At 38.7% G+C, this 19,055-nt stretch overlaps 1 protein-coding gene and 1 long non-coding RNA gene across 12 annotated transcripts in view; one reads left to right on the top strand and one right to left on the bottom strand.

Annotated features, from left to right (window-relative positions):
* opcml (opioid binding protein/cell adhesion molecule-like) overlaps positions 1 to 19,055 on the bottom strand; it is a 204,026-nt gene that overhangs the window by 52,648 nt on the left and 132,323 nt on the right. For both annotated transcript variants that reach the window (XM_042431510.1, XM_042431509.1), the window contains one exon: positions 11,815 to 11,940. In XM_042431510.1, coding sequence (XP_042287444.1) covers positions 11,815 to 11,940 — 126 coding nt within the window. The remainder of the gene's footprint in view (positions 1 to 11,814; positions 11,941 to 19,055) is intronic.
* The window catches only part of LOC121910329, a 109,245-nt gene that overhangs the window by 69,291 nt on the left and 20,899 nt on the right, over positions 1 to 19,055 (top strand). For 9 of the 10 annotated variants that reach the window (XR_006099654.1, XR_006099657.1, XR_006099656.1 and 6 more), the window contains one exon: positions 13,862 to 13,955. This is a non-coding gene — a long non-coding RNA (uncharacterized LOC121910329). Of the gene's footprint in view, positions 1 to 13,861; positions 13,956 to 14,426; positions 16,379 to 19,055 lie in introns of those variants that run through there. The other variant, XR_006099653.1, reaches the window with a different exon arrangement.

Raw genomic sequence — 19,055 nt, 5'->3', positions numbered from 1 at the left:
TAATCAAACAGTAGCTTTATGCTGTCGTTATTTAGCCTCTCTGAGGCTACTGCATGTTAAATCAATGAATTTTATTTTCAGATAAAAAATTGCCTTTGCAATTTTTAACAGAAAAAAGTCATAATATGTGATTTCATTAAATCAGAGTCTTGTTTTGTGAAACATGACACTGAATTTATCAGAAGAACTGAGTGAATTGTGAAAAGTCTGTTAGATAAGTTAATTTATATTGTAAATGACTGACGATGAGGCAGCAACAAAAACATGCCAGTTTTTAATATGTTTGTAACATGTACAGTCACCTATGTACTAACGACTGATTGGAAACAGTATTTTAATTATTGTTGTTATGTATATATTATGTTGTTGAATATTAAAGTAAAAATCCTGCATTCAAAACATATGTAACAGTTAACATTTTTATTAGTTAAATGTAGTTTAAAATCATCAGATTAAGTCCTCAACTGTTTCCTACTATAGGACGAAAACCTCCATTAACATATTGTTAAATTGAATGGAGCCAAGCTTACCGGTAAACATCTGCTCCTTCTAAAAGATCATTTATAATTTCTTACGACTCATAAACAGACACTAACTCATTCAGCGAACATTTAACATAATTCGGTATTAATTGTAGCTCCAAAAGCAAATGACTTTTGGGTGTGATTTTACCCAAAAATCCAACATAAATGACACAAAATGGCAACAGTAAATCACATTTCGGTGAATGGATTCCGATTGTATCTCCTAATTGCAGCAATCCATTTGCTTCTCTTTTCTTTAGCTTTTGGCATTCTGTAAAAAGATAGCTCACATTTCTTGTTGAATCTATTTGTACAGTTAATTACACAACAGCTCTTTCCCATTTTAAATGTGTTTCTTTGTGTTTTTGCGGCATTTAGGCTGAACACTTACGCTGCCACTCAGTCTTTCTGCCACTCAGTAGGCGTAACCACTGTGACTTCCACCTGGAGAGACCACATTTGGACTGCACACATGTGCCACCTGGTGGTTCTTAGTGAGCACCGCAGCTAGAGCTGAAATCAGCTGGATAAAATATAAGTCCCTCCTCCCTATTTGCTGCTGTGTGGAAGCTTTACTGCTGCGGTAACCGCAACAAATGAAACGAGTGACATCTGTATTTACAAGGCACCAGCCCTCAAACTCGAACGGATTTGGTGTCTATTACTGCTCATGCTGTCTTGACACTTGCATGGTCAGACGGCCCAACACTTGTGACTGGACATGACTGTTCATTATATAAAAAAGTAAAATTCCTTCAATATTCATATATATCACACTGAGCTGACTATGCATCAATGAAGCTCAGGATAGCTTTCACATCCAGAGACTCCCCTCCACTGCTTAGTGCTCAGGAGTGCAGTAAGTTCACCAGTGAATTCATCAAGTTCATAGGAAACATCCTCACTGCCTACTTGGCGAACATGGGGATGGGTCAGCTAGTTCAATAACAAAATCAAGAAAGGCAATAGATTTTTCCTTGAATGGTTACTTTTTTTTCTGAATTTCCATTCTCGTGGTGTTGTCAGGCCTGTCATCCACTTTAGATTGATGAACAGCAAGTTAACTGACCTGGGGCTCTATAGATGGTTGAATGTAACCTTTGATTGTTACAGCCAAAAGCTGTTGAAATGAGCCTTGTTTTCTACCCAGGCAGTTTCCACTGTTGATATCAGCACTTAACCGAGGTGTTGTAATGTTATTATTGTGGACATGGAAGACACAGTAGAAGCCTCCTCCACTGCTGCCATTGACTGTTCTCCTTCTCTTTAGACATCTGTGAGGTGCTAATCCAGACAAGTGGCAAGGATTGTGGAGGAGGAGAGGGTCATACAAAAGAGGTTGTCATAGTTGCAAGAAAGGCAGAAGAGGTTGCAGTGGTCACAAATGAGAGTTTGGAGGCGCCCAGCCAGAAAGGCATTGGAGATGGTTACAAAGAAGTGGTTAGATGGCTGAACAAAACCAACAAAAATAGCTGCACTCAAGGGATTGGAAAGAAGAGGCAAAAGTGACTGAAGTAAATTGTGACATGTAATATGTTTTTTGTTTTTATTTTAAGACTCAAAATTGTCAATGAAAATCAATACTTTTACTTGTGATTTGTAATGCATTTCAGTCTGTATGTACAATAATCCCATAATCTGTTGGCTAGAGTTCATCACTGACGCAAAGCACAATATGGAATGTCAGTGATAACCAGCTGCCTTATTTGTCCAGTGCTGACCTCAGATGTTTGGCTAAAAACCTAAAGCTGTAACAAAGCTATTTTTTAAGTGAGCTTTGCTAGCTTTCACTGTCAGATGTGAGATCTCTAGAGGATCTCAATCCCTGCAACCATTCTGTGTGTAAAACGGACATGAAGACATGAAAAATGTCTGCTTACAAAGTACAGCCTTCATGGCTACTTTGTGGCCACTTCAACTCAGAATAGTATCAACTTCAACTCAGTGTGTGTGTACATGAGCTGATTCCAAAGGCCCACTGTAGAGAGCAGGTCACAGAGAAGAAATGGTACCATAGGTTACCCAGTGTACAGTATGTCATGTTTGTGCTATAATATTGTACAATCTTTTGAGTAAATAATGTTACAATATAAACTATAAATATTGTGTAATACTCTAAGCAACAATGCTCCCCAAATGCTTAAGCAAATGAAACAGCAGTCATCTATCTGGAAGTACAAATGCTACAATATCACCTTTAGACAATGGTGGAGTGACCATCTGGAGTACTGGGATGATGTATCAAAACACCAGAGACAGAGTGAGAGAGAGAGGGAGGGAGAGAGAGAGAGAGAGGTGTGCTGTAGTGATCAGCCCAGATGATTGGGCTGTGTCACCTCCTTCACGTCTGTCTCTCTGCCCACTTCAAGTCCTGTGGCTCCACCTGCCCCTTTTACAGTTTCTGTGGAAGTATTTTTCAACACATTTAAAAATGCTGGAGAAGCCAGCAGTGGACTGCTGCTGACTCGCTTTACATGAATGACAAAGCTAAAAAATGAAAAGTTGGGGATGAAAAACTCAGGGAAAAAATCCCCAAAATTAGAAGCATCCAAATGCTTCAAATAGTTCTGCATTTAGCAGCAGCAGCTCTGCAGCCAGCTGCCAAAAAGGAGGACCAGAGCAGGAGCTGGATTCAAGACTACAGCCGACTGTGTCCAGTGAAGACACCAGTCAGGGCTTTACAACATAATAGTAGGCAGACAACAACAGGAAGCTAGTCTGGGTTTAGTTTAGCTTAGTTTTCTGCCCTGGTTTCATTAGAAATTCACATATGCTAATCAAAGTACTCAGAGTCTGTGTGATTTAAGTCGGACCTCACAGAAGGTTATTACAGAAGGACACAATGAAGGAAGAAAATCCACTAAAAGTAAAATATATTTAGTGTTGTATTTAGTGCTGTACCGGTTTAGAATTCTAATCCCACAGTGTGGAACATGAAAAATAGAAATAAAGAGTAAAACAATGCAAACTGAACAGTTATACATACCTTATTTACTCATGTTTTTGTTGATGCTACTTGTTTGTGTGTCATCTCAGTTATATATCATTTTTGAGAATGTAGCCTACTTGTTGTAGTTGTGGACTGTAATATGAGAGGTGTTCCTCATACAGTTGATCTTCACAAACTGCATCGATAAAATCACCAATGGAATCTGATCTGACACTGTGTAAAAAACAATTATAACATTACATTATAACATTTCATGTATTGTTCAACAATCATCATGATATTTAATTTAGTCTCTTTGTTTCTTGTAATGTGAGGTAGGACATATAGTGTGTGTGATGGTGCATTTTACAGGTTGGCTTTGGTGAGCCAGTTGGACTGAAAAGTTGACTTGCTGCCAACTGCACATCACCCCTTGCATGTGCACATGTCAACAATGGGGAGTAACACATTTATTATTTCCTGTGCACACCCTGCACTATAGGCTATGCCTGTTATTTTATCTAACTCTATTTCTATTGGATGGGTCTTGTCATTGTAATGAGCTGTTTTGTAGGTAACCATGCAGTGAGATGATTATTTCCTTTTAACAAGTGTTTCTGCCATCTCCACATAATCTCATTAGAGACTTGTATTTATATACTAATATTGGGATATGGAAGGTGTCACTTTGAAACAAACAAGAAATCATAACTCCTCCAATTTTGATGAATATTGGAACTTGCAATCAAACTAGCCTGTGTCTTCTTTTCCCCATCTAAGAAGACCAAACACATGTGAGGCTTTCTTTCCAGTGTCATGAGGGAGGCAAGCGTTGTGAAATGCAATTTTTCTGAGGATCATTTCTCTTCCACACTTTGTACAAAACACCTGCACACATGCTATTTTTTCTACTCCAAGTGATAACTGCTTCACCAGTGTCAGCAGGCACCGCTGTAGTATTGTTGTTATTGGAGGGCACATCACTGCAAATAGCGTGCCATTCATTTCTGATGTATAACACTGTGAATGGCGCTCATCAGGAGACTAATCACAAATTGACAACATCTGTCTGTGCTGCTGTGGCTCTGTCAATCAAACTCAACACTGCCAATTTCTCAAACGATTGGCCTTCAGATGTCATGAAGGCTTTCTTCCTCACAATTTACTTGTCAGGACTCAAAATCTGAAACTCTGAAAAATATTGATAAAAAATAAATAGATAAATAAAACCATCTTTGTAGGAACAGAAATTCATTTACTATCAATTTGTTTTCCCAAATACATTTCACAGGAAACATGCTGCTACCAGGGTTATGTTCACTGTTTCTTTGTTTTCCCAGTGAAGGTAGTGCTAGATTTTTGTGCCACAAAGGGAGGCAGCTGTGGTGGATGGTGGATCAGAAAAGCATAATGTTTCAAGTCACTGTGCTGAGTGCCTAAACATAACCAAAAACATCGATCATGCTTTAGTTATCACAGTTGGATATTGAAGGGAAACAAATTAAATACATGTGCATTCAGTGTGAGCATTTTGCGATGATGATGGCGCCACATGATCCTGATCCTGAGCCCTGTTCATCCTGAGGATGACATGGATATGTGTACCAAATTTCATGGCAATCCATCCAATAACTGTTGAGACATTTTACTCAAAACTACAAATGTCAACCTCACAGTGGTGCTAGAGGACAAGTCAGGGGATCACCAAAGTGTTAGGATTCATCCTCTGGGGATCATAAATGTATGTATAAACATCCATGGCAATCCATCCAATAAGCGTCAAGACACTTGACTCAAAACCACAAATAATTAAAAAACAGATATTTCAGCTTGGACCAAAGTGGTGACATAATCTGGTGACATTTCTTTTACTTTTCTCTGTAAACATACTTGCCGTTACAAATCGGCAGTATATAAATGCAATTTCTCATATACAGGGTTTGAAAGATGAGCACGTATTCATCTGATATGAAACCATGAGCATCACTAAAACTTAAGTTACATGGTTGTCACATAAAAACTGAATCTTTGCTGCTGCTGTCACTTACACTGTAACTGATAGCCAATAAGAATAACACGAGCTCAGTCACAACACGTCTAGAGGAGAGTACAATTCACACCTTCCAATGCGCAGTAATTTGAAAAGGAGAAGCACAAACTGACATTTGAGAGAGTGTACATTCACAACCTATTCACTTTAATGAGTCTTAATAGGTTGAAGGAATCCATACTACACTGTCCCCTGAATAAACTGTTTTCTCCCAACCATATATCTTTTAATCCTTTTAGTGGCCAGCAGCCAAAGATTCAGTGGACACTGCTGAATAATTTATGTTGTCCCCACAAAGATGAAGTGGAGCCTGAGTCTTGCAGTGCACAAAATAAAGGTGAGACTTCAATTGACAGGGTACATATATTAAGTAAACGACCAAAGAGGCTACGCTTTATGGGCTGCTACTCTCGGCACTACTCTTACTCATGTCACCATCTCTATTGGAAGATTTATTGATATGCAGAGGCTTCACTCTCCCTTCATTCAATGCTGTGACGAGAACATATTATTCCGATTGGTATATCTTATTGGCTATTCTTATTGGCTATCAGTTACAGTGTATGTTCTTATATGGAGTGTCACAACAGCAATAGCAAAGACTCATATTAAATGGTGGTGGAGAATCAGACAATAACTCGGTTTACATTTTGTTAACAATCTTCAAACGTTTCAAATTAAGCAGTGCATCTCTGATATTGTTCCCATATTTCCATTTTCCTCTATGTTTGCCAGAGACAATTTTCTCATGTCACTTGTCATTTCATAGTGAAAGGTGAGGCATCTCTCTGCATCATCAGCCGCTACAGTACATTTGCTCATGCTCCTGACACCAGTGAGTGTGAAAATTTGAAATGATATGCCAGAGAAAAACAACTATCAAATGGCAAGGCGGCTACATCGCAGATTTGAGACTTTCTAGAAATACGGTTTAACTGAGGGAGAAGGCTGCTCACTTTACTGCTGTACTAACAGACACAAACACTATCCTCTGAGGGAACAGTCCATTATCGCCGGTGACAAACATGAAAAGCAAACGGTGAGGAGCTAGTTGGGAAAATGCCACTCTGCAGGAAAACATTTAAGATTCTCGCTGCCAGCCTGAATTTCTTTAGCTGCCCAAACATCTCCCCATATAGTCTCTCTTTTCATTAGTGCGACTCAGAGAAATGTCAAGTAAGATAACCCATTATCTTCCCTGTTGACAATAACACAACCACACACACATACACACACAAAGAGAAACACCATGTACCAGGCTCCCTGGCTATGGATGCCTGTATATTACTTTTCACGTGAGATCCTATTGCGTCATTTGCGTCTACTGCTGTTGCTGTGCATCAGCTCAGGGTTACTACTGAGGAGTGACTCCCTTTTTTTCCCAGCACTGCTTCAATTTCAAACCACGTGACAACCTATTTACATATTTCTTATAATTTTCTTCTCGTAAAACAGAAAAAAAGGTGGTTGATAGTGTCTATAATGAAATCCAGTATGTTTGTGTCTCTTCTTTTTTTTCAGAGAGTCTGTCCTCTAGTTTCATCCTTTTCTTACTTTCAGACTTTTTGACATTATAAGCATACTGTTTTCTGAGTTAAGCTGAGCTTGCATTGAATAAGAGGACATCAGCATTAAAGGGGCATTGTGTAATGTGACTTTTATCAGCCTCTATTGGTGACACATTAATTGTAGCATCATCAGGTCTCTGGAAGAGCTTGCGACAGCTTGTATTGGACAGAACTATAACCCCCTTTAATAATTTGAAAGTGGGTAATATTAATTTTTACATGCTAAACAAGTGCCAAATTCTATGTATAGTAAAAACAAAATTGGGCTCAGACCCCAGAAGGGTGTTACCATGTATACAGTCACTGTAAATGGCACCATCTGGCTTGTGATTCTGTGTCAGCCATTAAAGTTCTCCTCTTTGAATGTGATTACAGTGCATACTTCAAACAAACAGGTTGAGATCATGATATTGGGAGTAAATACTGGGGAAACAGTAAATGAAGGGATAGAAATAATGTGGATGGCTGGTGGTGGTGGAGAGCTACTGAGCTGTGAGAACCAGATTCTGCTGGCTTTAGATAATGGGGAGGGAGAGAGGAACAGCTGGGCTGTAAGCATTCATGTCATGTTGGAGGCTGAACATCTGATCCTATAGAGAAGCAGTGCATGACTCACACTGCTGAATGCTCAGTGGGAAGTGCGGAGCTGACACAATTAGAACACAGAACACACATGCGTGCACACACATACACATAGGCGCACAGGGCTTCTTGGCTCTCCTTCAGGAGTTGAGGTGCCAACACAACAGACCTGACCAAACCACCTGTGGCCCTCAGCCAAATCATGGTTGATAGGAGTTTGGTCCTGTCAGGCCACAGGTTGTGCATCTTCAACCCCTCAAATCCACCAAGTTGAAAAGAAAACAAGGCCTTAGTCAATAGATTAAAGTCTGGCATTATTCATCATAAAACCTCTAGTGGCTATGTTAGCACAAAACCTACAGATTCATATCCCACTGGTTGTAAATGGCTGCTCTGCACTTAGGCGAATATTCATGTGAAGCTGTTGGAGATGTGTGTTGTGTGGGAATGTCGACATCTGGCCGTGTGCGTAGGAGGTTTGGATCAGTCACCTTTACACTGAGGTAATGCTGCTGCACCTTTGCTTGACACTTTTGTTTTGTGAAATTTCTAAATCACCTTTGACAGTTGGAAAAGAATAGTATGAAAACTTTCTCAAAAAACCCTTACTACAGAGTTGAGGCAGTTTGGGCAGTAACCACTGGCAAACAGGCTAAGCCTCCTCTAAATTTACTGCTGGCTATTGTGCACCCTACACTGCATACTGGTAAAGTTAAAATAATGAAAACACCTGTGTGAGAAATCCATGAGCCTTTGTCTCAATCGATTTCCTATTCTGAAACAAAAAAAAAATCGGAAAATGAAGAATGTGGCTTTTTTTTTAAATTATCAATGTTTGTAACAATGTTTTAAAAACGGAAAAAAGCCATTTTCCATTTAAATTTGTCCTCATAATAGAATTTTATTTGTTTCCTTATTACAGATTTTCATATAGTGAGTCAAACACAAAAAATCCAGTTTCCAATACTAAAAAATGCAAAACTGGGGGATTTTAAATTAGGTTATCTTTGTTATCAAAAGGTTAGCCTATTGCTGATATCCCTGGAATATCAATGGAATTTGCCCTTTAATGCTTTCATTGCTATGTATGAGCATTTATTTCCCACTGTCAAGATGACTAAAGGCGACTTCAGACTGCAATAGAAACACCAGCAACTGACAGTGCTCAGTGGCTTTGGTGTTTCATTGCGCACACTTGAAGCGTCTGACAGGTGAGATCCAAGCATTCTTCTCTGCTCCATTTGCTTGTAAACTAGCTATTGTATTGTCAACATGGCTGTATTTGCTTAGCCTATTTATAATTTTGTCCAATAGTTGTCAGGGATTGATATTTTTAATGATTGGACCTTTCCATTTCGGCAGATATGTATGTCTGATGATATATAATTAACTATGATCATAGTGCGGATAGGCTATTGTAGGCAACTACTGGCTGACGATAGAGTCTGTTAATATGTAGGCTAGCCTACAAGGTCTTCACTTTTTGCAACTGGGAAATTTTTCCACCTGAGAGGATAATTAATTTTAGCTAGCTTTTATCAGTAGCCATATTTTCAACCAAATAATCAATAACAGACAGTGCATTGCCAGACCTATTCCACACTTCTATTAGTGTAACAGTGAAAGAAAACTCTCATATGGAATTTGAAGCCAATAACACGCCACCATCAACTTTTATTATAGGCAGGTAGAGTCCTCGGTATGTGCTGTTGTAGGCCTAAGTGCCGAAAAACTTTTTATTATTCATTTAGCCACAGAATTAGGCTTGACAGATTAGTGGATGTGATATATTAACAGAGGATGTCTGATCATTTTTCAGCCAATTCATGTTGAAGTTGGAAAAATTTTGAGTTTGAGAAATTACATGGGCGTGGATAGGCTATTAAAGTCTGTGTAAAGGAAAATCAAAGATTTCTTTTTATAAACACATTATACTTGTTAGAAAATAATTGCTGAAAACACATGAAAAGACTGTGATCTATGTTGTACTGAATTGTGGAGTTAGAGCATTAAACTATTTTTCACCAATTCTGTGTTCAGGATTTTGTGCAAGGGCCTGAAATTGTGGCTCTATGATGTAGAGGTGTTACCAGCATGACCCCTCCCCCACTATATAAACACTAGAGTACACGTACTCATAGTTTCCATTTCTACACCGAGTAGTTCTACAAACTTTCATCAGAGATAACTGGGATTCACTTCAGATAATCTGCTGTTACTGGTGCATGGGTCCATTTTCAGTCAACATAAGTGCTCAAAGAGTTAATTTAAACCCAGCTGAAGTGTCTGTTGATGGTGGAGACGCCAGCGGCTTCAGCTTCAGCACTGGCTGTGCGGTTGAGAGGTCCCTGGCCAGAGGGAGAGTATTTACCAGGCAGCACCTCACCAAAAAGCACGGTGTGAGAGGCAGTTGCTCCAAGGGTGACGGTCACAATGAATCCGCCAAGGACTTTTCAGCAGAGAAGTGAGTAATGTTAAGTGCACCGAATTCCATTAAAAAATGATGACTGATGATAGATCGCTCGTTAACTAGTTATTTAACCCTCTCATTTTAAAATCATTCCCAGTGTATCAAAAATGGAAAATAAAGTCATGAGCTTGGGTTTCCAGCGTGTCCCCGTCTTTATAAAGTTATAGATGTAAGATTGTGTTGTGAAAGTGATCCCGACCCATCATGGAAAGCGACAAAGACATTGTGAGTTCAAGTTTTTTGCTCAAAATCACATAATCATGGTCAGTAAGCAGCGGGACCTACCTGGCTGTCACTGCCGGAGACAGATGCTGTTTTCCGGTGGGAAGTGCACCACAGAGTCAGTAGGGAGGACTAACTGGGTTGCAGTGACTTTTCCCCGTATATATCTGCTGATTTTTTTTCTCATATAAGTTGCCAAAGACACTACCTACTACCACGTTACTGTTGTCTGTTCTTATAACGGTGCTGTGTGGGTTGAAGTGTGGGACATTTTTTTCTTGTATTTTGAAAGCCAGTGAAGGATCTGTTCTGTTGTCATACTCTGAATGTTGACTCAGACAGAGAGAAATGTCGTGGATTACATATTCATCATAAAATTGAAGTTACTTTCTCTTCTTTTAGGTAGACTGAGATGCATTTTTCATTGAATATTTTGATTGTTGCACATAATTACATATAGATTTCATGTACACCTAAGTAAAAATAGGGTGTGATTATAAGCTATGATTTGTTTACACTAGGAAGCAGATGGAGAAAAATACTGTGGATCACATTCTTGTAAAATTGATTTAGAGTTACTTTATCTTCTTTTAGAATCCAATGCATGTCTCACTGAGCATTTTGATTGTTTGGCATCATCACAGTTATTCATTTCATATTATGTACACCTAGGTAAAAATAAATAAGATGTTATTATAAGGCTATTCTTGGCTCAACGAGATTTTACTCTTCGTAAATGCATGTAGAGTTTGTTGTGAATTTTGCAGTTTTGATAATTAAGTTTCTTCCAAAGGAAAAAAAGCATTTTATGTGTGTGAGGAAGGGGAATGGGGTTAGGTTTATAATGATAATTACTTAATTTTCCTGCTACATCTGCCAGATATTGGTACCAAATTAAAGAGGAAGCTATGATTTTTAAAATGAAAACAACTTTTGATAGTCAATTTCTTGCTGTTTTTCAGATAGAGCTGTTTGTTTGGATTGAGCAGGAAAATGCTAATTTAAGTGAGTGCTGCAGCAACATTCTAGAATTCTACTGAGGTCTAGACTCTAGAGGGTTAAGTTACATTTTTACTGAAACAAGTCCACATTTACCTTTCAATCTAAAAAGCCCCATTTGGAAATACTTCAGATTTTGGTAACCAGTATGAATATTACCTTTACCTGTATAAAAATGAGGCTATTGAATAACATATCAATTATGAATCATTCATTGGATCTTGCTCTAAAAGACATGTTTACGTTGAAATAATCATAACAATACAAGTAGTTATGTCTCTCATAGTATTGGTTTGCCCTCTTATGGACATAATTCGCAAAAAGAGATATTTGAATGGTTTGAATCCATGTGTTGTTTTTTAGAAAGAATAATCAAATGTCTTTTTTGGCCAATGTTGACAGCACTACCCCATTCTAGGATTTTTACACACAAGTCAGCTTTACGAGAAAAACAAAACCTTGTGGCTTACCTCTTGGCGAATGATGCTTCCATATGATGTTAGCCTCAGGTCGACCAACTGCCAGACACATAAGATTGACGTTGCTGCCCTCGTTCACTGTGATGTCCTTCGATATGTTAGTGATCCTAGCGGGTACTGAGGGGAAAAAAGAAAATCATGATTGATGATTTTTGCTTAATTAATGACACGTGAGCAAAGGGCTCACTATTCCACGTGATCGGACCAGTAATGAGGTTAAAAATAACCCAGGGTTGGGGACTCAATTAGCATGAAATTAGCTGACAAATCTGACAATTCTCTGGCTCGCTGTGGTGTTATACATGATTGATTTTCTTCATCATGTATCGTTGCCACACTGCTCATTAGACAAGCATCAGACTGATTTGGAGTAAGACATGATTTCATCTCTCTGACCGGACCAGCTTGATCTATCTATGTGTGTGTGTGTGTGTGTGTGTGTGTGTGTGTGTCTGGGTTCTTGATTAAGTGTACCCTGTGAGATTTGTAGCTTCAAACCAAGGGTCAGAAGTTACCTTCCTTCACTGTGGTTTAACTCACTGATGGCGACTTAAACTTTAAGATCATTAGTGAAAAGGACAAGAAGAGAAAAGTCACATATTATTTTTCAAAATATAATTTAATGTCATATTTTACTGTATATTTACTATTATGTAACAGTTACAGTAAAGTAAGGGACAGTTTCACTTTTTTTGCAGTAAAAACAATTTTATTTTGACACTGAGGAATGGTAGGGGCGTTACAACCAACCACTGATAAGCATATTAGTTGAATTTACATGTATAAGAAATTTAGGCAACTAGACTACAACACTGGCCACATTATTTTATTTTCTACCACATGCTGTTCTATAAGATACTGCTCTCCATTGTTTTAATCAGAAAAAATAAACCGAAAAAAAACCCCAAAAACAAAACACTATATTTTTGGTTAGTCATTTCCATATAAAAAAAAATCATAAATATATTACTGGACCTAATTTGTGTCATAATTAGGACTTGATTTCTCTCTGTAAAATTTCGAGCAGTTGTCATGGTGCCCCAACAGGCCTAATACACTAGCGTTAACTTGCCCTCTATTGGTCAAACAATCTGCTTTTAAATATTTTAAAGCAAACTAATACATAGTAATATATTCAAATTAATACAACCAATACAATTAAACAATGATAGAAAATGGTACCATGGAAAATTATGTTTTTCACATTTTCCACACAAATAAAAAGTAATGAATAATGTGGCTATAATGTGCGGTGTTTGCCAGGGGATCAGAGCTGTAGTGATATGCTACTCTGCATCCCATTGACCTTTGAATTTACTGATTCAATTAGCATGCATTGCTAAACCCAGCTCAATTGGTTCATTTCGGACACTGTCTGCAGCCCGGTTCTCTAAATGCCACCCGAAATCTTTCAGTAGATGTTGACATGGAACCCTCTCAAAACTCATGATTCAGGTAAACAAATGAAACCCAAATCAAACTTCCAAAATGACATGAAATATGTAGCCTGCCTTAAGGTAATTACTTGTAACTACCGCTCCATTTCTCTTCAGATATATAAACATTATGGATGCACCTATTCACAAAACAGGATTATACAAGCAGAACTGATGACAAAATGAATTGTATTATGAGAAGGACAATTACACGCAACATTCATTCCATAAAATTACCAAGATCAGTGATGAGTTCAGCCATATAATATTAACCCCTTAATGTTGGCTGGCTGTTTTATTACAATTGCCCTTATCCCAATGGAATGCTAAGCTAGGTGAGACTACCTTATTTTTTTAATACAACTTCAGAACCTAGGTAGATATTAGTGATTAATATAGTTTTAGGGATACAGTTAATATCCCTATTAACTTTCATATTCGATTTTACGGAGGCAAGATTTTGAATTACTATTGGCTGTGAACTGATGCTGAGTTTAAGAGGGGAAAAATATATTTTATGAACTAAAAATACATTCTTAACTTAACCCCAGCCTGAAAAGCAGAGTTTCACTGATTTCTCTCTCAATTCTGACCACACCCAGCATTGTGGACCTGATGCACCTGTAACCACACCCACCAATGATGTCATGGTGTACTGACACGTCCTGGAGTACCCTTCTACATCACTGCTGCGAGGTGAGAGGAAAAAGCAGTGGAGGTCAGCAAAAACAATATTTTCAGGTGGTGTTAAGTTACTCTTGAGGGATTTGCTTCCCCTGCCTTCCTCCTTCTATTTAGTTGTTACATTTTATTACCTGGAGACTCCTTGGCTATGTTTAGTTTACCAAAGTATCTGCAAGAAACAGGCAAGTCATCACAAAGCAAGCTCAGGAAGTGGGTACAAAATGTTAACTTTGGAAAAGAGATGTGCAGTGCTTTTTTTGAAGAAGTGTGGTGAAAGTTGACAAAAGTTCAATAATTTAGCAAACTGCCCCACAAAGTGAGACAGATGCTACACAGCCATCTGACGCTTTCTTTTGCATCCATCATTTTCTCATTGCTGCATGGAAATGCAAGCTGGTGGAACATTGGTCGATTTACCAAGCATACAATTTCTGTATTTATTTGTGTACAGTATGTAAGATAGAAGTGTGTCTTGTGTTGCAGGTGATCTGAACTGCATTTTTAATATCATCAAATACGGCTGGAACAGTACAAGAGCTGATATTATACATTACAACATTATGCTTAAGAGAGTTGACAAATGAGATCTTTCAATACAAAAATACCACGCTGACAGACACATCCAAAAAAGAAATATGGTTCTTGTTCAAGTCTCTTTTATATTGATAATTGTCTTTCTTTTTCTCTTCTATGATCAACAAAGCCAAGTCAGTATGTGTTGAAAATGGCTTTTCAAATTGATCCTGTATTGTATCACCCAGACCAAAGAGATATTTCTTAATTTGTAATCAGTAGTCATTATATGATAATACTGTATATCTTAATGTGGTTCTTTGAACAATTGATAGTCTGGTCCACAACAAGAAAAGATGCTTCTAAAGCTCCTACAACTGATCTAATGCCACCACCCAAAACAGGAGAGCAGTTAATGCTGTGGATGCTTGTGGTTACATGGTTAATGAAAGTAGCTAGTGTAAAGTTAGGTACTAACAGTTGTTGTGTATGCCTGAGTGTTGGATTCCAACAGTGACAATATATCACATAGAGCATTTCCGTCGATATCTTGTGGTATATCTGCCATCGTCTTCCAGCTATACACAGCTTACACCGCTAGCAAGCTACATGGATAGCAGAATAACTTTGGATATTGGAAGCGCCTGGCCCCTCACTTGGATGTAAGCCTGATAAAGATGAGGAAATGTAGAGTGTAGTGTTTTGTGTTTCTCAAAACGAGAACCGCATTTAACACATTTGTTGCACAAAAGCAAACAACAGTCCCTTAACAGCCAAAATGTCACCGTATGTGAATTTAAAACTACACTGAATTCTGTAACCGGAGTAATGTAGTGTATTGTGCGCAAAGCAGAACCAGATTCCAATGTGTCCCAAGCCCCTTAGGATTGCTGTAAAGTGATCCAATAGATTTCCTGCCAAACCTGCATAGTGGCAAAATGCAGTGAAGAGGCTATCCCGCAATCGTCTTCTGTTTACAGCAATTAGACTAACGCCACTGAACTAATGTGGTAATGATTCGTTGAGGGTAAAATGCAACATCTGTCGCCTTTAAGAGGCTCTAAATAGAGGAGGGGTGAAGAGCGGTGGAGTGAGGACGCAGCAGGCACCACTTTCTCAGCCACACTGACCTCCGGCAGAGATGAATGAACAAGCATCTGTGTGCAGAGCAGGTGACAGGTCCTCCAGCTTGATAATGCCAGTGGCCAGGTGATTAAAAACACAGCTCCCCTGCCACCAGGGCTGCTGGTGGATGTGACTGGGGGCCCGGGGACACGTCACTCTTCATGTTGGCACAGCCAAGGTGCTGCAGCCAGTAATTAATTAGAAAATGGAATCAAGAAGCTGCCCAAAGAGGAAAAGGATGCTTTCTCTGGGTGTTTATTTAACATTGGAGCTTGACTGATGTGATTGTATTTAATTGTAATTTTTTTTCTAATGGCAACTGTCGATCTGCTGGTAAATGTGCTTCATTCACAGAGAATGGAGCCGATACAAGGCAGAAATGCAACAATGTGTCGTTATCTGCAGAGCACAAGAACACGATGGTATAGTCAGCACTGTTACCATACTGTACATTGTTGTCTGTCAGAATATGAATTATACATTTATGGCCATTCTGCAGTCAGACAATGCAATAGTGAAATGTCTGGGGGATCTTTTAACTCCAACTTTTCTGCATGACAATGAGAAACTGCATTTGAAGGGTCAGGACAATTCAAAACAAGAAATTCTCAAAGTAGGCTGAACAACAGCATCGAGCTTTTCTCCTGGGAGCCCCCCACCCACAGCCTCTGGTAAAACAGGTACTCAGATCCTAACTTAAGCAAAGATATGGTGGTAATACAGTTTTAAAAAAATCTGCATTACAAGTCCTGCTGTCAAAAGTCAAAGTAGTAGATAGTAGTGTATATATACACACACACACACACACACATATATATATATATATATATTGTGTGTGTGTGTGAATTATTTTTTCAGCAAATTTTTGGCATTGACCAACTTAACTCCTTTGTACAATAGGTCAGATTTCCTTGAGTTGTATCTCTTCTACTGAAACATTCAGATGACACTGATTTGATATAGTCAGCAGAGGCTCGCTCAGGTAACTCAACTTGAAGCCAGTTATAAATATGGCTGTACCTAAATTGAAAGTGTTAGAAGTCAAATTGTTCTTCTAAGCAAAGAGGGGCTTTTTTCAGCATCAAATCATGGCTAGACAAAAGGTTTCTACAGGGGCAGAGCATGGAGCTCTAAAACGCTTTGCAGAAACTGGATCAGTTGTATCCAAAGCACGATCTGGCAGACCAAAAGTGACCACACCATCAGAAGATCAATACATCAAGTTAAGCTCCCTGAGAGATAGAAAAGCAACTTCAGCACAAATACAGAATTTTCTAAATAAAGAATGCAAGACTCCAATCAGCAAAAGTACTGTCAAAAGAGGGCTGTGTTGTAGTGTCTCAGAGGACAAGCAGCAGTTTCTAAACCACCTCTCAGGAGGGGAGACAAGGCCAAACGCTTGTGGTGGGCTAAGAAATACCAGCATTTCACAGTGGATAACTGGAAAAAAGTCCTATTTACTGATGAATGCAAGGATGTATGTAAGGACACACAGTGTATCAAACCCACAGTGAAACATGGTGGTGGGAATATTCAAGTCTGTGGGTGACTGCCATGGACTTTCCTCCACAGTCACCTGACCTCAACCCCATTGAATATTTATGGGGGCACTTGAAGACTGAGAAAGCCAATCATTCTGTGACATTACAAGAAGCTCTTTTGAACATTGTCAAGTCATGCTGGGATAACATGGCTTCATTGTTAAGCTGATATCATAATTTGTAATGAAAAAAAAAATAGTATTACATTCAAAACAAATGCAAAATAGAAGTATCTTGACTAGTGGTCTAAGACTTTTGGACCCCACTGTATATAGAGACGGGTGACAAATTAAAGGAAAAACTGGTCCAGGTCTGAATGTTTGACCCCTACAGTGAGGGGAACTGGTGGCTCTGTTATGCTGTGGGGGGCCTTTTGCTGGCATGGTTTGGGTCCACTTGTCCCTTTTAAAGGGAAGGGTCACTACAAATCAATACAAAGTTGTTGTGAGTGATCAGCTTTATCCTATGATGAAACATTTCTATCCTGATGGGAGTGGTCTCTTCCAGGATGACAATGCCTCAATTCATAGGGCATGAGGGGTCACTGAATGGTTTGATGAGTATGAAAATGATGTGAATCATAAGCTATGACCTTCACAGTCACCAGATCTCATCACAATTGAACATCTATGGGAGATTTTGGATTGATGTGTTAGACAGCACTCAACACCACCATCATCAAAACACTAGATGAGGGAATATCTTTTTGGAGAATGGTGTTCCTCAGCTGTGACATTGATTCTACAAGTCTCTGGAACTCCTCTGGAGGGATGAACACCATTCTGTGGGTGTATGTGCAGGTGAGACAGAAGGGTACCAGAGGGAAACAGCAGCCAAAATCTGGAATGAGACCATTATATGTAAAAAAACAAAATAAAAATAACTGGGGGAACCATGACAGATAAAAACAGTTTGGAAAGGGCATATTGCAAAAAGAGCCATGAAATATGCTGTCAAAATTTCAGTGGGTAGAAAAAATGTGTTTTACATGTAACCTGCACAGGCTATGTACATTATTTTAGGTACATGTTAAATTGTATAAATGGACAGACGGGTGTTACTTTGTATCAAGTGATCTACTAATTATAGGTGGAGTAATTTATTGTATATGTTGCTTTTTGTTCGTGTGTTGAAGACCTTGAACGTTGCATTGTTACGTTTTTGGGAGCTTGAAATATTCAGTATGCAAGCTTCTGTTCCCTCAGATTGGGGATTTGCAAGGTAACAAATTCCCATACTCAGCCATTTTCCTACTTATTCTACATGCATCTAAACAGATAGACTCTAGGCTGATTTTGTAACAACTTTAACAGTATTCGGCAGAGCAGTGTTCACTCTGAAGCACAGTATCATTGTGGCTTTTGCTTTTATGAAATATTGAAAATGCCACAAAAAAAACAAAACAAAAACTGTTCAATTAAACCAAAAACGCTCATTAGATATGAATGAAAAGAATGTGAAGAAAAGAAAAGAAGCTTCATTTTTGGGGAGAGCCTGAACCTTTGACATCATCAACATCAAAGCCTCTGCTCCTGTGCCAACATTCACCAAATCTATAATAGATGCTAACTCTTCTTTCATAACAAATTACTATGCAACTGAAACATCAAAGGAATCACTGTCAGCGAGGTTTCCAATCTGCCATCTCATCTCTGAACAATAGACATCCATGACAGATATCTTGGTTACATTCAGTGTTCTTGTCAGTGGTTATTGTTAATTCAGAGGCACACCCAACTCCAAGAGCAGGAACAAGAAAGAGATTCAAACATTCCAGCCTGGGAAGTGTGATAAAACACTTCGGGGTGGCTGCTCATGCTTTAGTGAGGTGGAAATAAACTAGGTTAGTTTTCCCACTGGCTGGTAGAAGGCACAAGCGGTGACACCTGCCTTCAAACTGCCAAGCTTTCTCAGTTCAAAGGCAGCTCTTCAT

Source organism: Thunnus maccoyii, chromosome 13 (assembly GCF_910596095.1).
Source record: "Thunnus maccoyii chromosome 13, fThuMac1.1, whole genome shotgun sequence".
Lineage (NCBI taxonomy): Eukaryota > Metazoa > Chordata > Actinopteri > Scombriformes > Scombridae > Thunnus > Thunnus maccoyii.
The sequence above is the reverse complement of the archived record's forward strand: the minus strand, read 5'-3'. Positions and strand labels throughout refer to the sequence as shown.